This window comes from Trichinella spiralis (assembly GCF_000181795.1).
Source record: "Trichinella spiralis strain ISS 195 chromosome Unknown Scfld1, whole genome shotgun sequence".
Taxonomy (NCBI): domain Eukaryota; kingdom Metazoa; phylum Nematoda; class Enoplea; order Trichinellida; family Trichinellidae; genus Trichinella; species Trichinella spiralis.
This window is the reverse complement of record NW_003526940.1, coordinates 3,282,414-3,305,914: the sequence shown is the minus strand read 5'-3', so window position 1 is coordinate 3,305,914 and position 23,501 is coordinate 3,282,414. Positions and strand designations below refer to the sequence as shown.

Genomic DNA, 23,501 nt, shown 5'->3' with positions numbered 1-23,501 from the left:
TTATTTAATGAATTTGCAACAACCAAATAATTAACAACTATGTGTTAAAGCAGGGATTCTCAACCGGTGGGGAATTTTCAGATTTCAGAAGGGAATTCCGTCTTCAGACTTGCAGATTCAGAATGGATGACCTCGGCATTCTACTGGACGTTATTGTCCATTGAGATGAAAAACTCCACTACGAAAATAATTGACGTAAATGTTGTTAAATGAGCCAAACAGTCTGCAAAGAAGGAAGCAATGACGTTCGGCAAGCAGTGAAGAAAAAAGTGTATGAAAAAAAAAGTTGAGGATCACTGTGTTAAAGTAAAAATGTAACAGATTTTATTTAAAAAATTAATCATCATCAAAAACAATATTTTCAATATGCATGCAAATGTTGCTTAATATATTTAAAAACTGTTATAATGAGCAATTTATTGTTTTGATTTTGATGAAACAAGGAAAACACTTATTTTCATTTAATGCATGGCATTAAATCAAGCATTACATCAGCAGCATTTATAAATAGCAATTGCTTTTTTGATATGATTATTGAAGAGCCAAATTAAATATAAAGTGAATTTAATTTAAAACTACTGGTTGAAATTTCCATGCTTTATTTGCATATATAGGCAAATTTATAAAAGTCAATCATGAAACTTCTAATCTAGAGGTCCTCAATCATTGTTACTATACAGTACTTTAAATCAATACCTTTAATGCAGAGAAAATTAATTTTCTATTTTTAATTCAGCGACATCTTATTCATAAAAGTGATGTACAATATCACATTAGATCGTGAAATGTGCTCTAATAATTTTATTACTTTTTGCGCAAAAATTTGCAACGACAAAATTAATTTTGCATGCTTAGTCATACGTTGTAATTGTATGCACGTATTATGTAGCAATTATACATATAATATAATTTTTAATATAATTATAATATAAAATTGCATTGCTCAGTCATTTATTTACTTAAATAAATCAAAAAATGCTTTGAAATGTAAAAAAACTAACTTAATTTTCTATGCTTTTTGCATGGTTTAATTATAATTATTACTGACTGTACGCAGTGAATGTTCAACATGGTTAAGCAACCGCTCATTATGACTTATATCTGATGAGTTATGTCTAGGCGCGTTTCCTTTCCTTTCTGTCTCACGCTTTCCTGATGGCATTGCGACAATCAAACAACAAACAATGAGTATATTCTTTATTAACAATCAAAAGCAAGGACCGACAACGATGTAATACCGAAAGCTTATCTGGCAACTCGCCAACTGCCACACACACACACACACACACACGCACACACACACGTAAACAAGTACTATCGTACCCCGCCTCTGATCTTCATGTCCAATTCTTCATACAGTAGCTTCACCTTTCCTCCGCTTCGTTTTCTGCAGAAATAATGTCGTTAGCTCGGTCCGCGTCCGTTACATAATACACAATCACACTGACAGCATGGTATCGGAATCCTCCATGAAGAAGGAATATTTTTTTTACATTTTCATATTTTCACATGATTATTATTGTATAAATATTTACCGTTCTCAAATTATTATAACTGTATTGAAATACATCATTATAACCTGATTGTTCGCATTTTGCTACTGTTGATTACTGTATGACAACTAGAATTCATAGGAATTGATTCGTTTTGAAACTTTTAGCTATCATTATTACAGGTATCTTTTGTTATTATTGATTTATTTATAAAATATAATTTTTAATTGATGAAGCACTTTGAATTTTGTTTTCTTAGCCATTGTTATCAGTAAATATTCAACTTGATATTCTTTTTTATTTTTTGCATTTCATTTATATTTCATACAAAAAAGAAAGCGTCACCGTTTATTCTATTCACTTATAAAATTTTGTATTATTTAGTATGTGCTAATGTTTGTTTTTTCAAGCTTGTGATACTGGGATATTGACATTTTACATCTTAATGTTTCTTTTAAATTTATATTCTGTTATGGATTTGTAATTTATGATTTAATTTCATAATTTCAATTTATGATTTATGTTGGATTTAGTTTATTAAAGTTATTTTGTTATATTTTTTGCTGCATTTTTAAGGCATTTCAAAGTACCGTTCAACTGTTGTATGATATAAATGCAGTGTGAAAGTATTTACAAAACAGTACAATAAAAAAATCATTTTCCCTTTTTTTGTTTAGTGTTCATTAAAGCAGCATGTCTTCACTTGCAGCAGATGAAAAATTTCAACTGATTACACGAAATCTTCAAGTTTGATTTTTCTTTTTTTGTCATACCATTCATGCAGAAGTTGTTATGATTAAAAGTTCTAGGAAGTATTGGGCGAAACAGTGCTGAAAGATATTTTGAAAACAAGAAATGTCAAAATTTATTGGGGTACTGCGACCACTGGTAGGCCACACGTGGGCTACTTTGTACCAATGTCCAAGATTGCTGATTTTTTAAAAGCAGATTGCGAAGTATTCACTTATTTTATTGCTGGGGATGAATTTGGTGTGGTTTAACGAAATGTTATTTCAATTTTTCGTACCTTCGTTCCTGTTTTTTCAGCTAACTTCATTCTCATTGGTACATGATTTTTTTTCAGATGGAAATTGTATTTTAGGTAACAATTTTGTTTGCGGATTTGCATGCTTATTTGGACAATATGAAAGCTCCTTGGGAGCTGTTGAAATTAAGAACTCAATATTACGAAACTGTTATAAAACTTTTGCTGCAAACAGTTGGCGTGCCACTTGAAAAATTGAAATTTGTTCGTGGTACAGAATTTCAGCTTAGCAGGTTTATTCAAATTTCATATTTTAATATCATGTTTTGTTATTGTGCTTCGTTTTAAGGGAATATACGTTGGATGTATACAGAATAAGTAGTTTGGTTACACAACACGATTCTAAAAAAGCAGGTGCTGAAGTAGTCAAACAAGTTGAGTATCCATTATTAAGTGGCCTGTTGTATCCATGTTTGCAAGTAAATAATTTTGACTTAATTGAAGAAAACAGTTGTTTTTCTTTTGAAATATCCGTAGGCTTTAGACGAAGAGTATTTAAAAGTTGATGCACAGTTCGGCGGCGTTGATCAGAGAAAAATTTTTACTTTTTCCGAAAAAGTAATTATCAAGTCAATATTTGTTGCATATTTTACTTTGTTTTTGTTTTGCACAGCTATTTGATTTAGTATTTACCATCGTTGGGCTATGCCAAACGAATTCACTTAATGAATCCAATGGGTATGAAAAGTTGCGATAATGTTTGCATTGTTCTCGCATTTATTTTTATAATTGTTGAAAATATGCACATCAAAAAAAATAAAGTATGTATTTGTTATTTTTTAGTTCCTGGACTTACCTGTGATAAAATGAGCGCTTCGATTGAAGATTCGAAAATTGACTTGCTAGACGATCCGGAAACGGTGAATAAAAAATTGAAAAAAGCATTTTGTGAGCCAGGAAATTTGGAAAAAAATGCTGTTTTGGATTTCTGCAAGCACGTCATCTTTCCACTTCTACACGGAGAAGAGTTTTCCGTTGAACGCGATGCCCAAGCAGGTGGCAATATTGCATTTTCCAATTTTTCTGCCCTCAGCGCATCTTTTGCTGACAAAGTTAGAATTTGTTTGTTTGTTTTTGTATATTTTAATTTTTATTATTATTTCATCAGGCTTTGCATCCGGCTGATTTGAAAACTGCCGTAGCTGTATTTATTAATAAAATGCTCACGCCGATTCGTGAAAAAATGTCCGAACCTGAAATGGCAAAATTGGTCGAAGCTGCATATCCATCAAGTATAAAATTTTAATTTGAATGAAATATTCGAATTGGAAGCCCATTTTTTAATTTTGAATGAATTGAAACTTCCAACTTTATTTCCTTCTCTCTCTTTCTTGTAACCTTTTACAGAATTTCAACTGAACTTCTGTTATATTAATTATTATCATTATTGTTTATTTGTTTTTTTTTTGAAGGCAAGTTAAAATTGAATAAACAAAAACAAGAAGCTGAATTGACAGTAGGACGTTTGGATATGAGAGTTGGTAAAATTGTACGTGTGCGTCAGCATGAGGAAGCGGAAAATTTATTTGTGGAAGAGATTGACGTTGGCGAAAATGAACCTCGGACAATTGTTAGCGGTCTAGCTCAGCATTACCATTTGGACGATCTTTGTGATCGTTTTGTTGTTGTGCTTTGCAATTTGAAGCCTGCGAAATTGAGAGGAATTCTTTCAAATGGAATGGTTCTTTGCGCATCTAGGTGAAAAAATTGTTTCTTGTTATTTTTCCCCCATTTTATTAAATATTCTCTGTATTTTATTTATTTTTACATTACGACTGGTGTAATTTCAGTGAATCTCCTAGACGTGTTCAGTTGATCGAACCGCCAGAAGGAAGTAGTCCCGGTGATGTGATATACGCAGAAGGAATTGAACGCCACCCTGACGATGTTTTGAATCCAAAGAAAAAAGTTTGGGAAAAAATTCAAGTTTGCATATTGTATTTTTCATTTGTTCATTTTGTTCAGTTTATTATTTTAGGCAGATTTAAGAACATCACACAATGGGGAACCGATATGGAAAGATTCAATTCTGAAAACCAATCGAGGACCATTGAAGAAATCTTCTCTTTTATTGACACCCATAAAATAGTTGAATGCTTTTCTGTTGTTTTCATGGAAAATAAATTCCATAAAATCAAACATACAGTGTTTTTGTCCGCATTTTTATTGATATGGTTGGAATTTCTTATCAGTTTAACAACTAGCATTGTAGCACTTATGTCAACACCTGACATTGCCGAGGAAGATGTATTTATTAAAAAAATTCAGTACATATCAGTCTGAATTTTACTTTTTTTTCAATATTAAAACAGCGTTTAAAATTTATTTGAAACGTACATTATGTCCTGTAACAACTGTGAGATGTTGGTAAAAATGCCACGCCTGCGCAGGGGGTCGAACCCTGGACATTTAGGTTAAAAGCCTAACGCTCTACCGACTGAGCTACGCAGGCTTGTTAATCGTCTCTGCATGAATTGTTATGAAGCTACGTTTACCTATTTCTAATATATAAATTTTATTTCTTCAATTCACCCAATCGAATAAATAACAATTACTTATTTAATTTGTAAAAGATTCGATAACATCCACTTCCAAATGCTTTTTAAATAAAATTCATTTTAATGAACTGCAACATTTTCAAATGAAAACAAATTTGGTGCAATCCAACTTGTTAAGTGCACAAGATTCTGGCCTAACAAAATTCACTGTACAGTAAAATAATGGATAAGTGCACAACTAGGTTAAATGCATCGTTCTGCTGAGTTCCACAGTTTTCACTGTTCGAAATATAGTCCTTACATGCACAATAGACTCATTCCTGGCCGCTTTACGTTTATCATCAGTTATAACAACTATTGATAGTTTGCAACGTTTATTGATCGCTATATTAAAATAAGCACGCGTATCACAGACAAAGTGAGCTAGTTCGAAGTTAAAACAACTACTCTTTTCCAAGGAAGTTACTCACAAGGAAGCTGTAAAGATCTGGTGACAATTCGGTCATACTTTCACGAATACAGCATAATTCAGACAATTCTAGACTGAATTGAACATCAGCTAGTAACACTGACCACAAAATAGAATTCAAACCTACATTTCTGACATTTTACTTAAGATAAACGGACATTTTCTCGCATTAACCCTAATCCGGGCACCTGTCTACATATGTAGGCAAACGATACTTGGAACAGTGCTGTATATATGTAGTAGCTATAAAATCACTAAAATATCGTGTAGCGCTTGCATTAAATAAAATAAATAATATGTTCGTCAAATTATCTTCTAGTGTCTACATATGTAGACAGGTGCCCAAATTAAGGTGCAAAATTTGCCACCCGGATGAGGGTTAAACCTATTTGTAAATGTGAAGTTATTGCTCCTTTCAGTTACTCTGCATAATTTCCAACTTTGGATACGTTAATGGAAAAATTGTTGCCAAATTCCATGTTCACTCAACCAAGTTCGACTGTATTTGCAAAATGATAAATTTTAATTAAAAAATAAGATACTGTAAATGATCAATTCAAATGCATTTGATTTTGATAAGGATGTAATTTTTATGAGCAACGCTGTATTTTACTTCACTATACCACAACGCGGAATTTTTTCTAATGATCACAAATTGAATTAACATTTTATGCATACGCATTTTCATTGAATTAATCCCACTAATTAAAAAACAACTTTCCAATTTAAAAAATAAACATATTTGCTTATTAACCGTGCAGTATTAAATAAATTCAAGGCAATATGTGCGTTCCGGCGATACCGTGAATACTTGCCGCTTCAATTCATACGCTCCACTTTTGCTTCATATTCTTACACAATTACCTGAAAACTGCAAGGAATATCACAGACCGTCTACCGATTTTTATGTAAAGTATTTATCCCATATTTGTTTTTTTTATTCGTTTGATTGAGTGTATAACAGTCTTGTCCTTCGTGTACCAATCGGCGTGTTCTTGTTCGTTGTGTACGTTGATAGGTTAATGGTCATCGACGGCTGGATAAAGAACTAGAATTTTCATTATACTCTGCTTCTTGCAATAATATCAGCTACCCTGTCACATCCAAATCCACAAATGCTGAAAGCCAACCGCATAAGCTTTTAACGTAAACAAGAAAATAAAATCATGCAGTAAATTTCAAAAAATTCATTTTGAAATCAAAGAAAACTTCTAAGCCATCTGCTAATAAATGATACAAACAACGGCACCTGACGATGGCCATACGTAGTAAGAGGTCTTTTAAATGCCGAGCAATAATAAAAGAGCATATCACATTCCTTTGTAAGCTGATCTTTCAGTTGTTCATTTTCTGTAAAAAGGACTATTTGTGTTTCTAAATCTCGGTTCAATGATCGATAACCTTAAATAAATTATTAAACTGCAAAATGTACAATAAAACGGAATGCAGTGACAAATTATATTTACCAAAATTTGTGGATCCTATCACTGAAGCGTTCACTTTATTATCGGAATATGTCTTTAGCCAAATGCCCTTCGCATGAAATGTCCAATCATCACGTTTATATTCGAATAGCTGCAATCTGTTCAAAACTTGCTTGTTAATCATGCGGCGATAAAATGATTCAGCAAAATTTTTGTATACATCAGGAACGTAGCCTGAAAATCCTTCAGCTCCATGAAATCCATTCGCCTGCAAGAAGAATGATTAAAAAGTAAAAATTCAAAAAATAAAAACTGATTAACATTAAATTCTTTAATAATTATCACTCGAATAATTATTAATTAATAATTAAATATTACCTTTTTATTTCAAAATTCAATTTTGTCTTCAAAATATTTACTCACTTCAGGAGAAGCGATCATCAAGTTGCATGACTTTTCACTTTCAAATAATGCATTGACGTAACATGGCGCTAAATTAAAATAGCCAGTAGCCATGAACAATTCGCTCGAACTTGGATTATTGATTATTAGATTGATGATCTCTCGATCTGCAAACAGTCCAATTGCACCAAACTGAACAACGGGCATTACAATTGTATCTTCATCTTCATCAGCGGTCAATGATTGCAACTGCGACCATTTCGACAGTACTGCCTGTAGTTTAGCATTCAAAAATTGACAATACCTCGAACGGCTTCCTTTAATAAAAAATATATAATTTAATTAAAACATTAAATTCTCTTTTTTCATAAAATTCAATTTCAGTACTCTTCACACAACTAGTTGATGAATGAAGAATGAAATTAATTTGAAAAGTATGAATTTATAGATAACGGCCATTATAATAACAAGCGATATACTACAAAAGAAACAAATGCTCATTAGTACAGCATCGAACATAAAATAATTTGCTTCAATAATATTAACAAAAATTTATCAGTGCAGAATTCATACCTGAAAATGGATGATGACAGCAGCTAGGAGAAAGAATAACTTCACTGTCACTATTCAACTGAAAAGAGAGTTCCGAGACAGCACGAATGAGATCAAAATAAAAATTCGCCAAATCTGCACTTTCGATCAAAATGTAACGATCTTGTCTTTTTGTAAAATAATCATGGCTCAGATTTGCCCTATTGTAAGCACTACTTTTATTTGTAAAAATTTAAACAATCCTAATTCCGCATTTTAACACAAATATAGTTTCAAAAATTATATCATTCAGTTTTTGTGTAAGAATGTTAATTACTTTAGAAAACTTATAAATAACAATATAAATAACCAAAATAAAGTATACCCACTAATAAGGACAAAGTTATCAAACAGATAAACTTTCATATGTTGCACACCAAGTATTTCGTTCACTCGTTCGGATAAAAGTTTCTTCAAAGGTCCACGAAGCAGTGGTGAATGAAATAAAGCAACATTTACTCGATAATCGTAGTCATGTTTTAAGCTTGAAAGCATTGTACATGAATTTTCATTTCCTCTTCTTGCTCGATTGAAGTCTAACAATATGTCAACTTTAAGAGATTCGTTCGCACTCATAGCTTTTCGCAAAGAAGCAATCTAAAGCATACAATTTAAACAGTGCTCTTTCACAATTAGATGACTTTTATATAACTAAATCTCTTTCCATTTCTCCAGTTCCAATGTATAGCGAACATAATGTGACTCTGTAGCGAGATTGTGACACTAAAACCTAAAAATTTATTTTGCAGAATATAAAAGATCAAAATAAGACTGTACTATCAATTGTTCATAAAATTGAGCAGGACTTTCGATGATTTTGACATTATTTCCACATATTTTAAACGTTGGAATGCTTTCCATAACACCTACTTCCTTCATACTCTTTTCCTTGGCTGCAACAACCTTCAACATTATTTATATATTTTACTGTACCCGTTTGAAAAGTACGTTCAAATTAAAAATACAGTATATATAAGACAAACTTCTATTCAATATCTTAAGAAGTGAATTTTAGTTAAATTTCAGTAATCCTAGGAAATATATCTTAGATTAAAATTTTTAGTTGATGTGCGCATGATGTATCAGTGAATGTAAAAGTTTTTGAAACGTAGTAAACTGTTTACTACGTGCTAATATTAAGCAATAAGCTTGTTTCTATCACTGGCTAACATAGCAACATTTTCAAATTTATCCATTGCTCTTCCGCATTAATATAATTCCACTCCCCAGTAATATAATAAAATAATGCAAAAGTTCAACATGGTAAACACTTGTAGTACAACAACTTGAAAAAATTTCCCTTCGAAACAGATACAAAACTATATTTGTTCAAGTCGTTTTCAGCAAATAAACGAATAATTAAAATATTTTTTTCTTCGTAACTTTTCATTGACATTTTCATCGTCATCATCAATACACTTGCATCGATTACCCGAATTTTTAAAGGTTCATCCTTTTCTAATTTCTTCCTCACATGCAAAACATTTAATCAGTAAAATGCAATACAAAATCTAGTAAATAAATAAATATATAAACCTTATAAAACGTCTTCTAATATTTAATAACATCAGATCCATAATTGAACCTAATATCCATAGCATAAAAACATTCAACAAATCAAATAAACAAGCACTAAAAACGACAGCTGCATTAAATTGGAAAAATAAAGATGAACTCAAACACTTTTATTCAAAGTAGACAATTCAAAAATAAAACTCATAATTAAAACCACTACAGAAACGTTTAATAACAAAAATATTTTAACTGAAAAGAATCAAAGGGTCAGTTTTCCCAATCAACATACAAAAGAAAATTGTGATAGGGCAAATAGTTTTGTTCCTGTTAAATATGTAATCAATTAAATTCGACCAAAAACAGCAGCTTCACTTGTCGGTTAAAAAAATAACGTTCATTCGTAGTCTTTGTCTGCATTAAAAAATCGGTAATTATCACGAACAGTCAAATAAGGTGGTGGATAGTCATTCGGATTTCGCATGTAATCTACATGAGAATTATCTGGTCTCCAAACAGTGTATGTTGATTTATACCATGATACAATACCGCGCAAGTACCACTGTTTGTAAACAAAAAAATATAAAGCAGGGCCAAAAGCTGAAATTTCAAGATCTCATTTATTCCCCAAATTCATACAAAACAGCACTTATTAAGAAATAACTTACACATTACAGCTGCTACACCTGATATGAGAATTTCGGGATGATTTTCCCATAACCATTTCACATTCTTATTCACTATAAACGATACCTATGTACTAAAATAAAATTATCGGCCAGCTTACCCAACAGTCTTAATTTTGGTATTCGCATCACTTCCTATAGCAACTTCAGAACACTGACTATCTAAAAGTAAAGAAAAAAACAATTCTGAAAATATCAGCATTTCTTCGATTTCGATAATTATTTATAAAACAATTTACAATGCTAAGTACGTATGTATCTTATAAAATTAACAAACAGAAATATAAATCATTATTAATTATATATACATCGGGTGTGCGCATGTGTGTGAATGTATTAGACCTCACAAAACAATAATCAAGAAAAATTAACTCACAGCAAAGCTATTGGATAATTAAGTTCAATTATGAATCCAAATAAAAATATATGCTACTTCTCAGATAAAAAAAATTTTCTGCCTTCAGAACTAAATGCACAAAATTTAAAATTTGAATTATAAGCGTTTTAGTTATGAAAAAATTGTTGTAAGTTCATCCTTGCAAACAGAAACCTTGCAAAATCTTGTAAACCATAATTTTGTCCAAAAATACTTTTAAATTGCTCCTTTCTAATCAATTTTTTCATTATTTTCATTTTCATTTGCAAAAGATATAAAATTTCAAACATTTTTGAAATGCCTTGCCGTAAAACGTTCTCATAAAAACGCATTATTAACATTTAAAACTGCTAAACTCGCTTTAATGGAAAAAAGATAAATAATCACGTGAAAAATTTTCAGAATTTTTTGGAAACATTCTGTTGTACAGATTACAACCGAATATTAAAACCTGAGTATCACCAATGGACAGTAAGAAGATATATTTTTAGAAAAGTGGTTAGTGTTATAGTCTGTGTTAGTTAGTGTCATAGTCTGTGTATTCTTTTTCGTGTGCCGTTGCTTGCATAGTTTATTTATAGTTAAATAAAGCATTGGTATCCTCTTTCGAGATAGGTTTTCGTGGGTCTTTATATTCGAAAGACCTGAAGGAATCCAAGTGACGCTAAACGTAACTGCAATCATTAGAGATTACAGGTTGTAAGTCGTTGGGTAGACAACGCGGATCTAAGCGGGCACCATACAACCGAAGATAGAACTCAGCGGTTCAAAACGAGTCGACCGCTGGTTAATTATACAGTCCACTTGAACTTGACGATAGCTATCGAGTAGGAAAGAATACACCGGCCCAGAACATGTTTTAAATATCGTTTTATTCCTGCAACTTCATAAATTTTGTTCTGTATGAATATATAGTTCAGAATTTTACACATAATTTAATATTCAGGAAAACAAAAAAAAACTGATATTAAACAAAGCCTAGTGTTAGCGACAAAGCCTTTGTCGCTTGCGAGCTAGTGGACTGTAATTCTTATTCGGCGATAGGTCAAATCAACAATGATCATAATCTAACCGCAATTCGACTCACGTTCGCTTCTGAACGCAACACAAAGCAGGACAAATCGATAAAATTTTTATAAAATGTTTACGGTAGTCTTTCCTGGTGTAGCAACTAAATCGATTGCAATAATAATACTAATTGTAAGAAAGTAATTTATGTTGAACTCGAAAATCTTATTTTGTAAGTGGACAGTGCTTATTTATTCAACGATAGATGCGATTTGAATAAAGTATCAACAATGCATGATTGTTAAGTTTATTTTACAAGTAAAAGGTTGGTTTAGACCAGCGTTTCTTAACAATTTTATTCTCGTAGTTTTTGAAAATGGTTTTTTCTTTTTCAATAACTTAGAGCTGTTAAGGCATACGTAATATATTCTAATATGCTGGTTATCCTGAAATGAATGGCTACTACAATATGATGCATAATGAATAAACAGATAATAGCTACTCGAATTACTTAATTGTTTACTGGTAACGTTTAAAAGGCAAAGCAATGCGTCCTATGAATAAATAAATGGGTCACAATTGGATGTTATTTTCGAAACCAATTTGCAAAAGATTACTTTACTATCTATCTACCGTGGAAGTTTCTCTCGTTCTTTTGAACACAAATGCTTTGTTCTCGGCCGAATTCTGGATAAACAAATTCACATTTCATTTTCAACCAACAATAGGTGACTTCAGTCTGTTTTTCATACCGGTTAAATGTGAAAATCCTTGCTCGCGCACATGTAGGAATTTGAAAACTAGCAATATATTAATTGCTTTCTCATGAATTGCAGGATACTGGAGTTGTCGTATGGGTTGACGTATTAATTGACGAGAAGTTGGCGTGGGTTATAAATACTGAACCATTGTCTTCCTGACAACCGTCCGCCGCGCAGCCACCCCGGCTCCGTGGCACCAACTAATGGTATGCCGCGAGCTGAGCACAGCTGGCCGCTGACGGTAGCGCCGTCGCTGGTTCCACTGCGGGGGACCACGTCCCGATGATTGCCATTCCGGATAGCTGACTTCGACGGTCGGGAAGTCCACGTAAGTGCGACCGGTCATCAGCTGAAGCAGGGATAAGGGGTGGCGGTCATGGCTCTCGTCTCCCACGAATGTAAGACAGGCTTCTACCTTACAAAGTGTCGTAAATAGTTCTTCTTCGTCAAGCAAGGCTTTCTTGAGAATCTTCCGCAGCGATTCCTTCATCGAGCGGACGCGGCGTTCCCAATAGCTGCCCATCCACGGGGCTCTCTCCTGAAAAGCGGTGCTCAAAAGCTTCCGCTTCGAGTGCTTACCTATGCTATGCACCATCAGTGGCGGTGAAAAGGTCAGCTGATCGTCCCGTCGCTCCCAGTAGATACCGAGCGTCTTTCAGAGATGACTCTTGGTGCTAGTGGATCTTTGCTCGTCAGGGACAGACTTCAACACTTCGGGCTCATTGGTGGCCCATTAGTGCAGGTGGAAACCTCCACTGGCCAACAATCCTTGCAGCTGGCTGGCTAATTCCTTGGCCAACACGGCTGTGTCACATGACGTGGCAAGGTCATCTACGTACGTGTTCTCCAAAATATCCGCGGCGGCGCGCAGTGCAGCATCCTGATGCCGTTAGCGTGCACCTACACAGTGTTAATGGCCAGAAGCGCCGAGTATTTTAGGCCAAAACACACTCACAACAACCTATAATGGCCAATTTCCGCCGATGTGTCCCTCTACAGGGAACTACATGCATCTCGCTCCTGCTCCGCAATCCGCGCCTGAATATACATCTTCTGGATGTCGGCTTGCGGCCCCACATGGAAACTTCTGAACTGAAGGAAGACTTTGAGCAGATCTATCTGCAGGCTTAGAGAGCTTTGACCGTATCGAGCCAATCCATCGAATACGACTCGGCACCTTTTCTCTGTGCCCTCACCTTGGTAAACGGCGAGGTAAGGCAAGTACCAGGTGCGACCTTCCGGACCCGTTTCCAGAGTCCTTAACGCCCAGCCATTTCCACATATTGAGGCATCGTCGATGCGTACTACCGCTCATCATTTTCGCATCGCGTCAGCCTCTGTTCTACAGCAAGCAAGCAGCGCCTTGTCTGCGGGAAATTGTTCGGTAGCAAGGGCAGACCTGGAAGCCACGGGAGTTGCAGCTGATATCGTTCGCCGTCGAACTATAGCCCTTGCTCGAACCTTGCCAGTGCCTCGACATCCGATGGGGCGGTTAAGTCGTCGGGAGCGATTCCAGGTGCCTTTAATTCCTATAATCACTGCAAGATTTGTCTGTCGGTTCTTCCACGCCGTCAGGAAGGTGATCATGGCAGTGGTTGGCCTCGTGCTGCTCTGTTCACACAGAATCCAGCCCAACTTAGATTGGATGGCGACCGAGCCGCTTTGCCCGGTGGCTGTACATCGTGGACTTTACCTGCTTAAAAACGGGGAAATGGCCAGATGTACATGGCTCGGCGGACACGGCGGAAGCTTCTTCATCATAAATAGCTGGAATGGGTTTCGTTTCTTCCGCGCTCCGCTTTTTCAAAACTGCCTTTTTTCCATTTTGTAGGCCAAGTGCTCATCCACCGGGCAGCTTTCCATGTGATCATTCTGCTTGATCACCGATGTTACATCAAGATTTGTCCATATGGCACCACCGCAGCCTTTTTTGTCCTATACCAAAATAAACTAACCCTTAATAACTAAGGAAACGCACTGTACATTTAGCACATACTTTAGAGCACCTCCAATATTTCTTTCTGCCGGCACGTTTTACTTTGTATGCCCTGCCTTCATGAACAAGGGACATACCACCGCAACGATTTTGCACAAGACGTAGCTCAGGGACATCAGCCATAGCAAGGAACAGAACAGTACAGAAAACGATTCAAATAACTCTCGAACGCAAAGCACTAGACACAAATGCAAGACCAAGCGAAAATGAATCATACGCTTTTGAATTTCATTTTAAATCCCTTTTGCAACATTTAGTTTTCATTTTTCATTTTATCAACAATTAAAGATCAACTTGTGATATTCGTTGTAGCGCCAACGCCTTTTGTTGATGTTGACAGAAGATTATTAATCACACACAAATGGCGCACAAATGCTGACATCAAAGAATGCTATGTACACTGCAGAGAGAATTTGAAGCAGCTTTGACAGTTTTTCAGTATTTATTTTATTTATTTCACCAAGCAGGTGCTGTTTATCGGTTTTACTCCGCTTTCAAAGTGCTTTACATTTATCCACCTGCGTTCATAAACAATGTTCAAAAGAAATCTCAGCTAACAGTTGCTTTCACTCGTCATATAAATCACCTTCTTAGCTAACAATTAAATAAGATTTTTGCCTAAGGTTCTTCGCTGTTTGTCAGATATTGTTCTGATAAAGGCTAGTTGAAGGCTAATCAAGTACAAAGGGAAAATCTACAATTGATAAATTGTCTACAGCTGCAGTTTTCAGCTAAAACTGGGAGTGGTGATTGTCGAATGTTAACATCGAAATACTTTTTTAATTTTGCCTGTCTGTTCTCTGAAAATACTTCTAGTTCGCAAAAGAATTTAATCTTTCCAATTTTTCTTTCGCAACTGTTTACAAGAGTTATTGTTTTTCTTCATATGTTTCATTTGAATAAAAAATAAAATCTGGAATTTTGTTTAAAGTAAAAATTTGTGATTGTACATTTCGTGTAAATTGTATTAAATTTGCTTTTCAATATCTAAAGTAAAACCGAGTACTGGGTTCATTAAACATTGAAGTTGCAATTGTTGTATCGCGATGATAACCACATGTTCAACGTTGCAGATCACAAAAGATATGTTGGATTTTGAAACTATTTTACCAAACAAAACTGAAAGCAGAGAAAAGATATTTTTCATTTCAAGTTTACTCCATTCTGGGTATGTCCATTATTTTGCTCTAGCACTGTATATGCTCTGCCGAAATATAATCATTGTTAATTATTTTCGTCGGGAGGCAAGGAGCACAAATTGATCATTCATGTGCTGCCAAAACTTTCATTTCCATTGTTTCGCACTATCATGAGTTTCATTGCTTTGGTCAGAGAATAATTTCATTTGATAAAGCATCTGCCTGCAGCATTGTTAAAATTCCAGACTACCAGTATTATTGCTTGAATTTATGCCTTGCACATTTCTATGGCATCATGCTGGTCACAAATAATGAAATTCTAGCTCATGTAAAGTATCGTGAAATGTTTAATAAACATTTGGTGCATTGCGTACTGACTTCACATAATATACAAGGGTTGCAAAAAATTACTCAGATGCAGCGTAGCTGCTGCACAGATTGAACTGCAAATGCTTTTGGCTAGCTTAGGGGAAATTTAATTCATATGTGTGTTGATCTAGTAAAATTTCAGAAAATCCTGGGTGATGAATTTTGACCTTGCTCATGATATAACATTCATTCTCCTTGAAAAAAAATAAAAGCATTAATAAATAAAACAAAAAATTTAATTGTTGATCAAGAAAGAAAAACCCTATTTTATTTTCAAAAAATAGATAAAAACTTCACATTACACTGCATTATTTTGAAGTAAACGGGCCATAGGCAACTTTTAAATTCTCATTCTGAAAGAAATTTAAACAAAACATAAAACAAAATTGTTTAAAATTAAACAAAAGATAAAACAAAATTGCTCAAAGTAATAAACTTTAAAGTTTTACTTATGGGAGGGCGTTAGCAAAACTTATCATTTCATCTTTTTCCGAGCTTGGGGTACGTGAGGCAAATTTCAAGTTGTCGAGGTAAGTGACCAACCAATCATTCATTTGCCGCATTATGATTATATTCATTTCATACTTATAATATATGTAGTAGCTTATGGTTTCATTAAATTTTACGATACTAATGATATAAAAAACTTCAGAAATAGCAATACGTATTATCTGAAAAAAAAATGCTCCTTACCGCGATTCTCGTAGTAATTGTTCTGGCATTGATCTACCACTTTGTTACTAAAAAAAGGCAAACTGTGGAATGGAAAGAAACGCGAGTTCATCCAATGACAGCAATTCCTGAAAAGAAAACACCAGAGGAAATTATTAAGGAATCAAAAGAACTGCAGCTAAAAGCAGACAAGAAGCAGGTGGGAAAAACAAAAAAGAAGACAAAATCCAAAAAGAGCATGGAAGCTATTAAAAGCATACCGAAAGGAACGGATATAAGCAAAGAGAAAACAGAAACTGATAAAAAAATAGAAATGGCGGAAAGTTCACCTGAAACAATTCCAGCAGTCACTGAAACAAGAGATGTAATTCCGCAAATTCTTTCCAACGTTGGGACAGAAGAAATAACCAAAGCAGCGGAAAAAATAAGACGGGAAGATTCAGAAAAAAAGAAAAGAAAACTGAAAAGAAAATCCAAATCCAAAAAAGACAGAGAAATGGAAAAAGAGATGTCAGTAAAGCAACATATGATGAGCAAAGAGAAATCTGAGACAAAATTGCGAACTCAAGTACCACCATTTCAATTGCAAAGCATTGCACAATTTACGGAAGAACAGAATATAATGGGGCAAGTCGTTGCACAGAGGGATTTTAAAGAGCAGACTAAAGTAGAAGAAAAAATAAAAAAAGCAGACTCAAAAAAAAGAAAATCAAAGTCTGCAAAAAGGTCTAAATCAACAAAAACTAAGAAAGAAAAGACAGAAATGATGGTAGAGAAAGATATAAGCTCAAAAAAACAAAAGAGCAAACTGGAAGATGAAATTGTGCAATGGACACCAGAAGTGAGAGCACAAGCCACTGAGAGCAACCGTCTAATTGACAGAATGAGCAGGACAAGACTGTCAGAGAAAGAGAAAAAAGCAGCAGAAAGAATTGGAGAGGAGGAATCCAGAAAAGAGAAGAAGAAGTCCAAAAAGAAATCAAAGTCAAATAAGAGCAAGAAAGGCGAAACAGAGGTGACAATAAAACAACATATGAACAAACAGACACATGAAACAGAAATAGCAGTTATGGAAGCACCAACAACAACGGAAATAACTGCAGCCGTTAGCGATGAAGCAGTCAATGTTCAGCCAATCACAGTTGAAAAAAAGCCTGATGAATTCATTAAAGAAGTGCAAAAAGTTGAAAAGAAAGATTCTAAGAAGATTAAGAAGAAGTCAAAGAAGCGATCGAAATCGAAGAAAAGCAGTAAACCAGTCGAAGATAAGGTCGCTAAATGAGCCGTGTCTTCTCAAATGCCAGAAACGGGTATTAAATCACCGAAAAGAATCTTGCCATCCAAAACCAAAAAGAAATAAGCAGGAACTTGGGATTTTTCTTTTGTTTGGTATTTGTTAATAATAAATTTGGTGTTGGATACGATTTTCTGTTTTTTTTGTTACTCAAATTGTCAGTTGGAAATGTGAATCTTTGAAGAATTTGAATTGCTCCGTAGGAAGACAAAAAAGGAATAATAATAATGGCGAATGAATAGGAAATTTCAAAATTTGGACGTTGTTTTATTATTTGGACGGCGCAACGGCCTGGTTTGTTTGAGTTGCTGTAGATGACTATCGAACAGTGCGGTTCAATTTGACTAATCTGATTCAAATGTGGCGACAGACGTTGAATCAGGACGCGTTTCATCGATAGCATACTGTAATTTATGGGTTAAGCGTTTGCAGTTTTGTTTGGAAATTGAAAAAAGAAATGCCTTGTTTCTTTATTTTCCTCTTTTCAAATATTTTTCGTAAATTGATTTCTGTTTGGAAAAGTAATTTTTCTTTTTCTGTAATAACAGTAATAATAATGTATTATCTGTAAGATTTATATTTCAAAATGTGAAAATTGGGTTCTCATTTAAGTTCATTTGAACAGTTTTCTATGCACTGAGCAGAAACAAGTTGCAAGGCTAAATTGCGCAGATTTGAGTGATAATTGATTTTCGATTTGAGGAAACAACCTGTGCATATAATTGACTTCTGTACAACTGTAGCCCATTGATTGATGAACGGGAATGAACCGATTTTAACAGGAAATTCCTTATAGCCAAGGCAGTTTTTTTTCAAAACAGAATATCAAATTTTAAAGTTGTATGCTTTTCCATTATTCATGCTGTCTTTTTACTATTTCAATAATAAACTGGCTATGAAAGCTTTTTTACAAATGAGCATCAGGGGTACGGCGGTGTATTAATTGGTTCGCTCAGTCAGAGTATGCTTTTTGTAGGCGCTGAATTGCAATGTTGTAGGTGAAATTGGAACTCTATTTGATTATATTTTTTCCAGGGATTTGGGAAAAGGAGCACATTACATTGTGAAATTGGATAATTTTTCAAATAGTGCTATAATGGAGTGGTTTGATTCGAAATTTTTTCCACTACCGTTGAAATGGAAACTGCAAGCTGCATTGGTTTCACCGGAAATTGTAATTTATTGCTTATTATTTTTTTGTTTGAAGGAAAATTTGATTTTTCTATCTCGATGAATAGTATTTTTCAGAATTTGTTCAACCATTTATGGTAGTGCCCATTCACAGTGCTGATCAGGAGCAGCTGCTAATTTTATTTATTAAATCTCGTTATAAAATGTTTCGTTTGGCGATTGTTTAGGCAAGATTCTGAAGAGAAAAGCATGATTTGTTGCAGCATATGCATTTGATGCAATTTGTTTCATTTTTTTTACTGGCTGGCGGCACAAAATCTGATCGCAAATTACATGCAGATCTGCTTTAAGTGATCTATATATTGTATTGTATTGTATTGTATTGTATTGTATTGTATTGTATTGTATTGTATTATATTGTAGTTTGTCATTAAAAAAAGTATTTTGCCAAAACATTTACTGACAGCTTACTTTTGCAACCAGCAAACATAATTTAGTTATTTTAGCTTTCTGAATAATAACATGCAGGACTCTGGCGTTATCTATGACGCTGTTCTGTCATGGAAGGTGTCACCTTACCATAACTGACACTACATGCAACGGCAACCGAATGCAGTTGGATCAACCGCAAAAGGGACGAAGCAGTGACAAATGTGAAACTGTCAATGGGTTGGGAATTTGCTGTTACGTTGAAATCAAATCAAGTTTGACAAATTAAAGACCTTCATTTACTTATATCTTAAATTTAATAATAATAAAAATGAATACATTTATTTCAATAAGCTCCTAACACATCTCTTATTTTTCAATTTTCTTTATTATAAATGTTTAAAATGATATAACACGCATTCTCCTTGAAAAAACAATAAAAGTATTAATTAATAAAATAAAAAATTTAATTGTTGGTCATGAAATGAAAAATTTTTTATTTTCAAAAAATACGTTAAAACTTTACATTACACTGCATTATTTTAAAGTAAAAGTGCCATAGACAACTTTTAAATCCTCACAACTTTCTCTTACGTCATGATGGCGAGCGCGGTTTACTATTTTGCCAACGTAAAAAGAAACAGTGATTGACTTCGATAAACATGTTTATTTAATATCTCTTTTTTCAGTTATCTCTTCTTTAGGCCGTTCATTTTTTGTTTCTGTATTTTTGTAGAATGATGCAACTAATAATAATGATACGGTCGGCCGTTAACATTCGAGGATTTCACAGCTCGCATAAAGATTAGTCCTATTTATGACCCTTGTGTGTATGTTCGCTTTGGATCTGTATGTTCAGTGCAAAGTTATTTTTTGTTATGCAGTTTCACAGCTATTAACGACTTAACCAAACTGGGAGGCAAAATAATCGCTAGTAATGCTAAGATGAAAAAGATAAAAACATTAGGGTGAACGGAAAGGAGGCGCTACGAATTGGAGGTTGGCTTTCCGTAGGACTGGTCCCGGAATTTCAAAATCTTGGCAACCGATCCGGACATGTCTAGGAGTGCAGAATTTCCGCTTTCATGCTATCACAGTCTAACACTGCGTGAGAATAACGCAAAATCAAAGCTGGGATCAACAGAAGATCAAATTTCAGTCAGGTCACGCCAGTGCCTCCCTGCGGCGTCAGCCTTCTCATATATTGCAGCGGTGAGGACCGATGGGGCAGAAAAACAGCGAAGGGAACTTCGCGGACACTATTATTGAAGCTGCGAGTGCGGACGAAGTGGAGAACGCAGACGAGATGCCATCGAGGAGACGAGAACGCAGACTAGTAGAAAACTTGGCGAGCAATTGTCCCGTCCGAAACCCTGAATCAGGAAGCGATCCAGTCGTTACATTGGAGGCCTGTCTGGGAAATGGCACTGAGGGGAGTCGGAACTGTCTGTTAAGGCCTGACACGGGACAACTCCTGCGAGCTCAAACGCTGCATACTGGCAACGTACGGCCATTGCGAGTTTCCGATTCGACTGGAAATGCGCTTCAGCTGTCTTCGGAAGCAGCGGAACCAGCCCATCCGCGATTTTGCACGAGAAGTGGCCGAAGTGGGACGCAGGGCCGGGAAATCAGAGAGCGAACTGGTCGGCCATTTTATCATCGGCCTGGCGTACAGAGCTCCGTCTGCGGCAGCCGGCGACCCTCGTATTGGCACGGCAGCTGGCGGAATGCGTAACTGAGATCGAGGAAGGTCAGCGGAGAGCAGCTGACGACGGCCTGGACAGGGCTGTGGAAGCCCTAGCCCGACTGTTGGACAAGCTGGAGGAGACACGAGATAGGCCGTCCCGCTTGCATCCCTCTCCGAGGGCAATGGAATGCTTCTATTGCGGTGGTCTGGGTCACATTCAACGGGACTGTCCCCAGCTACGTGCCCGAACCTGGCTGGCGAGTACTCAGAGCAGCAGAACCAGGGACCGCTGTCTCCTGGCGATGACGGAACTGCAAGCCAGACAATCACCGCCGGTCACAGGTAAGGCAAATGGGCTGGAAATTTTTTTCCTTTTGGACAATGGGGCGGTTGTTTCCGTAGTACCGATGTCAGCCTGGCGCAGAGCTACCGAGGATGAGCCCTTGGGAGCTGCCAGAGGCTCCATCCTACTCGACGTCAGGCGAAGGGTGCGCCTCTGCGGCCAGGGAATATGGTCGCTCCAGCTGGGAAACTGGAGAGGACAGATACATGTCACAGTGGTGGAGAACCTGGTCGTACCGGGGATCTCAGGTACGAACTTCTTCGATCATTTCGTCAAGGTGATCGACTGGCAAGACCGGGAGATGACCATGACGGACGGCGGAGGGTCAGGATTGTCCGCGAATCGACCAAGCCGCGTGCCCCAGCATCAGATGCGCCCGGATAACGCCGATTGCTTATGAAGTGCCACGTGAGGAGACTGGAGGAGTGGGACCTGAGACGGACAACGGTGATCTGGAAGCGTGCGAATGCGCTCTGGTGGACGGAGCGGAGTGCTCTGCGCGGAGTAAACAGGCCCTAGGCAGCATACTTCCGCGGTGTAGGAAGGCTGTCTCGTGCGGTGAGACTGAGCTCAGACAAACTTTTTTTCCAACCTTCTAGCACTACATTGAGACCGAAGTAGTCCAACCGGTAAAACTGCCACCTCGCACCGTCCCCCTAGCGCAGAGGGAAGTGATGGATCAACTGATCCGGGAGATGCTACAAGCGGGAGTAATTGAACCGGCCGCAGGTACCTGAAGTTCACCGGTGGTACTGGTTCGGAAGAAGGATGGCTCCCCTCGTTTCTATGTCGACTATCGAAAACTAAATGCCGTAATGCTTAATTTTGCACATTATTGTAATATTACAGGCAATCCATTTTTTCAATATGAAGATTAGCTGATTGGCGTGGCACAATATCTCTAAATTTAGGAATGGTCTTTTTCCATATTAAACGTTATTATTGTATTGTCCATCTTTGCCCATGGTATATATTGCAATATAGTCCAGATTAAATTATTATTGTAAAATCGGAATTTGTATATTACATATTTGCTTAGTTATTCTCGAATTATATCGAAAACAGTATGTTGATCAGTCTAGACTTGAAAAAATAAAATGAAAAAGCAAACTTACAAGAACAAAATTGAGCAATAAGAATCTTTTGGTTTATTGAAGAGTTCTCAAAAAAATGTAAGCTATTTTACTGAATTGATTTTATGCTGTATAAAGAAACTTACTTTTCTACAGTATGCTTTGAACTGTAAGTAATACTGTTTAACGAAGTATATTGTATTGTTTCCGATTCCCAAAATTATGTCGGATACAGAAAGTTTTCCTGAATCTTCAAATATTTGGAAAATACCTTCTTTTACACAGAAAGACAATCCGCAAGGATTGTTGTGCGAATCAAACTTTGCTACTCTTTTTCCAAAATATCGTGAAAAGTACTTGCGTGAATGTTTTCCGTTGTTGCAAAAAGCTTTATCAGAGCATGTGAGTTGTTTGTTCACATGTTGTTATTTTGTTTTCTTGAAATTTTCTTTTTTAGGGAATCAAAGCTGAAATGGATGCTCTTCGTGGCAGCATGACTGTGCGTACCACACGTAAGACATGGGATCCGTATGTAATATTAAAAGCACGAGATTTGATTAAGTTACTGGCAAGAAGTGTTCCAATTGAACAGGTTAGCATGTTCTCAAGGGCCTGATACATATTACGATTTTCTTTTTCAATTTAAACTGTGGAGAAATCTTTTTAACCGATATTTATATGCATTGCATTATTATGTACTGCATAATTGCATACTGTATATGTGCATAATAAGATTGTTGCGTAATGCATAACTTTTGGTATTTATTTACTTTTTCTTTTTTGTGAATTGTGAAAAGAAATACTATTCATTAAGTTCAATTAGAATTGAAATTTTTAGGCTGTTAGGATACTTGAAGATGATACTGCTTGTGATATAATAAAAATCAGTGGTTTGGTTCGTAATCGGGTGAGGTTTGTTAAACGCCGGCAGCGCTTGATTGGACCGAATGGGTGCACTTTAAAAGTAATTTCCTTTTTTTAGAAGCTTCTTTTATTCAAAATCGCTTTTAGGCTATTGAGTTGTTAACTAATTGCTACATTATGATTCAAGGAAACACTGTTTCGGCCGTTGGTCCTTATTCAGGATTGAGAGACGTAATGAA

General features: G+C 35.6%; 10 protein-coding genes and 1 non-coding gene across 11 annotated transcripts; 6 read left to right on the top strand and 5 right to left on the bottom strand.

Moving 5' to 3' along the window:
- The first annotated feature begins 1,398 nt into the window (after positions 1-1,398).
- On the top strand, positions 1,399-4,627 carry Tsp_09148 (tyrosyl-tRNA synthetase, cytoplasmic). The gene is made up of 12 exons (XM_003382261.1): positions 1,399-1,418; positions 2,183-2,240; positions 2,303-2,488; positions 2,596-2,771; positions 2,828-2,957; positions 3,016-3,096; positions 3,165-3,216; positions 3,322-3,590; positions 3,647-3,770; positions 3,951-4,236; positions 4,329-4,464; positions 4,517-4,627. The coding sequence occupies exons 1-12, from the start codon at positions 1,399-1,401 to the stop codon at positions 4,625-4,627; spliced, it is 1,629 nt and encodes a 542-aa protein (XP_003382309.1).
- Positions 4,628-4,917: 290 nt separating this feature from the next.
- On the bottom strand, positions 4,918-4,990 carry Tsp_09147. The gene has a single exon. It is a non-coding gene; the product is annotated as a tRNA-Lys (tRNA).
- Positions 4,991-6,594: 1,604 nt separating this feature from the next.
- Positions 6,595-10,692, bottom strand: Tsp_09146 (CDP-diacylglycerol--glycerol-3-phosphate 3-phosphatidyltransferase). The gene is made up of 11 exons (XM_003382260.1): positions 10,671-10,692; positions 10,253-10,282; positions 9,880-10,034; positions 8,700-8,825; positions 8,575-8,652; positions 8,248-8,519; positions 7,905-8,098; positions 7,353-7,648; positions 6,972-7,197; positions 6,747-6,906; positions 6,595-6,643 (listed from the first exon to the last, which is right to left on the bottom strand). The coding sequence occupies exons 1-11, from the start codon at positions 10,690-10,692 to the stop codon at positions 6,595-6,597; spliced, it is 1,608 nt and encodes a 535-aa protein (XP_003382308.1).
- Positions 10,693-10,793: 101 nt separating this feature from the next.
- Tsp_09145 (hypothetical protein) lies at positions 10,794-11,635 on the top strand. The gene is made up of 4 exons (XM_003382259.1): positions 10,794-10,810; positions 11,088-11,166; positions 11,193-11,282; positions 11,474-11,635. Exons 1-4 carry the CDS (start codon positions 10,794-10,796, stop codon positions 11,633-11,635), a joined length of 348 nt encoding a protein of 115 aa, XP_003382307.1.
- Positions 11,636-12,395: 760 nt separating this feature from the next.
- Tsp_09144 (hypothetical protein) lies at positions 12,396-12,860 on the bottom strand. Its single transcript, XM_003382258.1, has one exon. It carries the CDS (start codon positions 12,858-12,860, stop codon positions 12,396-12,398), a length of 465 nt encoding a protein of 154 aa, XP_003382306.1.
- A 66-nt stretch (positions 12,861-12,926) lies between these two features.
- Positions 12,927-13,396, top strand: Tsp_09143 (conserved hypothetical protein). Its single transcript, XM_003382257.1, has 2 exons — positions 12,927-13,007; positions 13,205-13,396. Exons 1-2 carry the CDS (start codon positions 12,927-12,929, stop codon positions 13,394-13,396), a joined length of 273 nt encoding a protein of 90 aa, XP_003382305.1.
- A 166-nt stretch (positions 13,397-13,562) lies between these two features.
- On the top strand, positions 13,563-13,966 carry Tsp_09142 (pyridine nucleotide-bisulphide oxidoreductase family protein). Its single transcript, XM_003382256.1, has 2 exons — positions 13,563-13,781; positions 13,811-13,966. Exons 1-2 carry the CDS (start codon positions 13,563-13,565, stop codon positions 13,964-13,966), a joined length of 375 nt encoding a protein of 124 aa, XP_003382304.1.
- Positions 13,967-16,451: 2,485 nt separating this feature from the next.
- Tsp_09141 (conserved hypothetical protein) lies at positions 16,452-17,723 on the top strand. The gene is made up of 2 exons (XM_003382255.1): positions 16,452-17,282; positions 17,487-17,723. The coding sequence occupies exons 1-2, from the start codon at positions 16,452-16,454 to the stop codon at positions 17,721-17,723; spliced, it is 1,068 nt and encodes a 355-aa protein (XP_003382303.1).
- A 3,022-nt stretch (positions 17,724-20,745) lies between these two features.
- Positions 20,746-21,448, bottom strand: Tsp_09140 (conserved hypothetical protein). Its single transcript, XM_003382254.1, is given in 2 exon segments — positions 20,746-21,293; positions 21,313-21,448. The coding sequence occupies 2 exon segments, from the start codon at positions 21,446-21,448 to the stop codon at positions 20,746-20,748; spliced, it is 684 nt and encodes a 227-aa protein (XP_003382302.1).
- Positions 21,449-21,691: 243 nt separating this feature from the next.
- On the bottom strand, positions 21,692-22,183 carry Tsp_09139 (conserved hypothetical protein). Its single transcript, XM_003382253.1, has 3 exons — positions 22,173-22,183; positions 21,953-22,109; positions 21,692-21,889 (listed from the first exon to the last, which is right to left on the bottom strand). The coding sequence occupies exons 1-3, from the start codon at positions 22,181-22,183 to the stop codon at positions 21,692-21,694; spliced, it is 366 nt and encodes a 121-aa protein (XP_003382301.1).
- Positions 22,184-22,620: 437 nt separating this feature from the next.
- Positions 22,621-23,470, top strand: Tsp_09138a (KRR1 small subunit processome component-like protein; the record flags this gene model as incomplete). The annotated part of the gene is made up of 4 exons (XM_003382252.1): positions 22,621-22,800; positions 22,856-22,990; positions 23,237-23,362; positions 23,410-23,470. Coding segments are annotated over exons 1-4 (502 nt in total), but the record flags the coding sequence as incomplete, so codon positions are not given.
- Between the last annotated feature and the right edge of the window lie 31 nt (positions 23,471-23,501).

Bases quoted from the DNA above. Each gene is read 5' to 3' on its own strand.
- Tsp_09142 (XM_003382256.1), top strand. From the start codon at position 13,563: ATGCGTACTACCGCTCATCATTTTCGCATCGCGTCAGCCTCTGTTCTA. The intron at 13,782-13,810 runs GTGCCTTTAATT...AATCACTGCAAG, and splicing joins GTCGTCGGGAGCGATTCCAG to ATTTGTCTGTCGGTTCTTCC.
- Tsp_09141 (XM_003382255.1), top strand. From the start codon at position 16,452: ATGCTCCTTACCGCGATTCTCGTAGTAATTGTTCTGGCATTGATCTAC. The intron at 17,283-17,486 runs GTGAGAGCACAA...ATGAACAAACAG, and splicing joins TTGTGCAATGGACACCAGAA to ACACATGAAACAGAAATAGC.
- Tsp_09143 (XM_003382257.1), top strand. From the start codon at position 12,927: ATGACTCTTGGTGCTAGTGGATCTTTGCTCGTCAGGGACAGACTTCAA. The intron at 13,008-13,204 runs GTGGAAACCTCC...CGAGTATTTTAG, and splicing joins TTGGTGGCCCATTAGTGCAG to GCCAAAACACACTCACAACA.
- Tsp_09146 (XM_003382260.1), bottom strand. From the start codon at position 10,692: ATGGTTTACAAGATTTTGCAAG. The intron at 8,653-8,699 runs GTACAGTCTTAT...ATAAATTTTTAG, and splicing joins AATTTTATGAACAATTGATA to GTTTTAGTGTCACAATCTCG. The intron at 8,520-8,574 runs GTTATATAAAAG...TGTATGCTTTAG, and splicing joins GAGAAATGGAAAGAGATTTA to ATTGCTTCTTTGCGAAAAGC.
- Tsp_09148 (XM_003382261.1), top strand. From the start codon at position 1,399: ATGTCGTTAGCTCGGTCCGC. The intron at 2,958-3,015 runs GTAAATAATTTT...AAATATCCGTAG, and splicing joins TGTTGTATCCATGTTTGCAA to GCTTTAGACGAAGAGTATTT. The intron at 4,237-4,328 runs GTGAAAAAATTG...GTGTAATTTCAG, and splicing joins ATGGTTCTTTGCGCATCTAG to TGAATCTCCTAGACGTGTTC.
- Tsp_09140 (XM_003382254.1), bottom strand. From the start codon at position 21,448: ATGGAGCCTCTGGCAGCTCCCAAGGGCTCATCCTCGGTAGCTCTGCGC.
- Tsp_09139 (XM_003382253.1), bottom strand. The intron at 21,890-21,952 runs GTTGGACTACTT...GTCTGAGCTCAG, and splicing joins GCGAGGTGGCAGTTTTACCG to TCTCACCGCACGAGACAGCC.
- Tsp_09144 (XM_003382258.1), bottom strand. From the start codon at position 12,860: ATGGTGCATAGCATAGGTAAGCACTCGAAGCGGAAGCTTTTGAGCACC.
- Tsp_09145 (XM_003382259.1), top strand. The intron at 11,167-11,192 runs GTAACTGCAATC...TAGAGATTACAG, and splicing joins GAATCCAAGTGACGCTAAAC to GTTGTAAGTCGTTGGGTAGA. The intron at 11,283-11,473 runs GTTAATTATACA...TATTAAACAAAG, and splicing joins TCAAAACGAGTCGACCGCTG to CCTAGTGTTAGCGACAAAGC.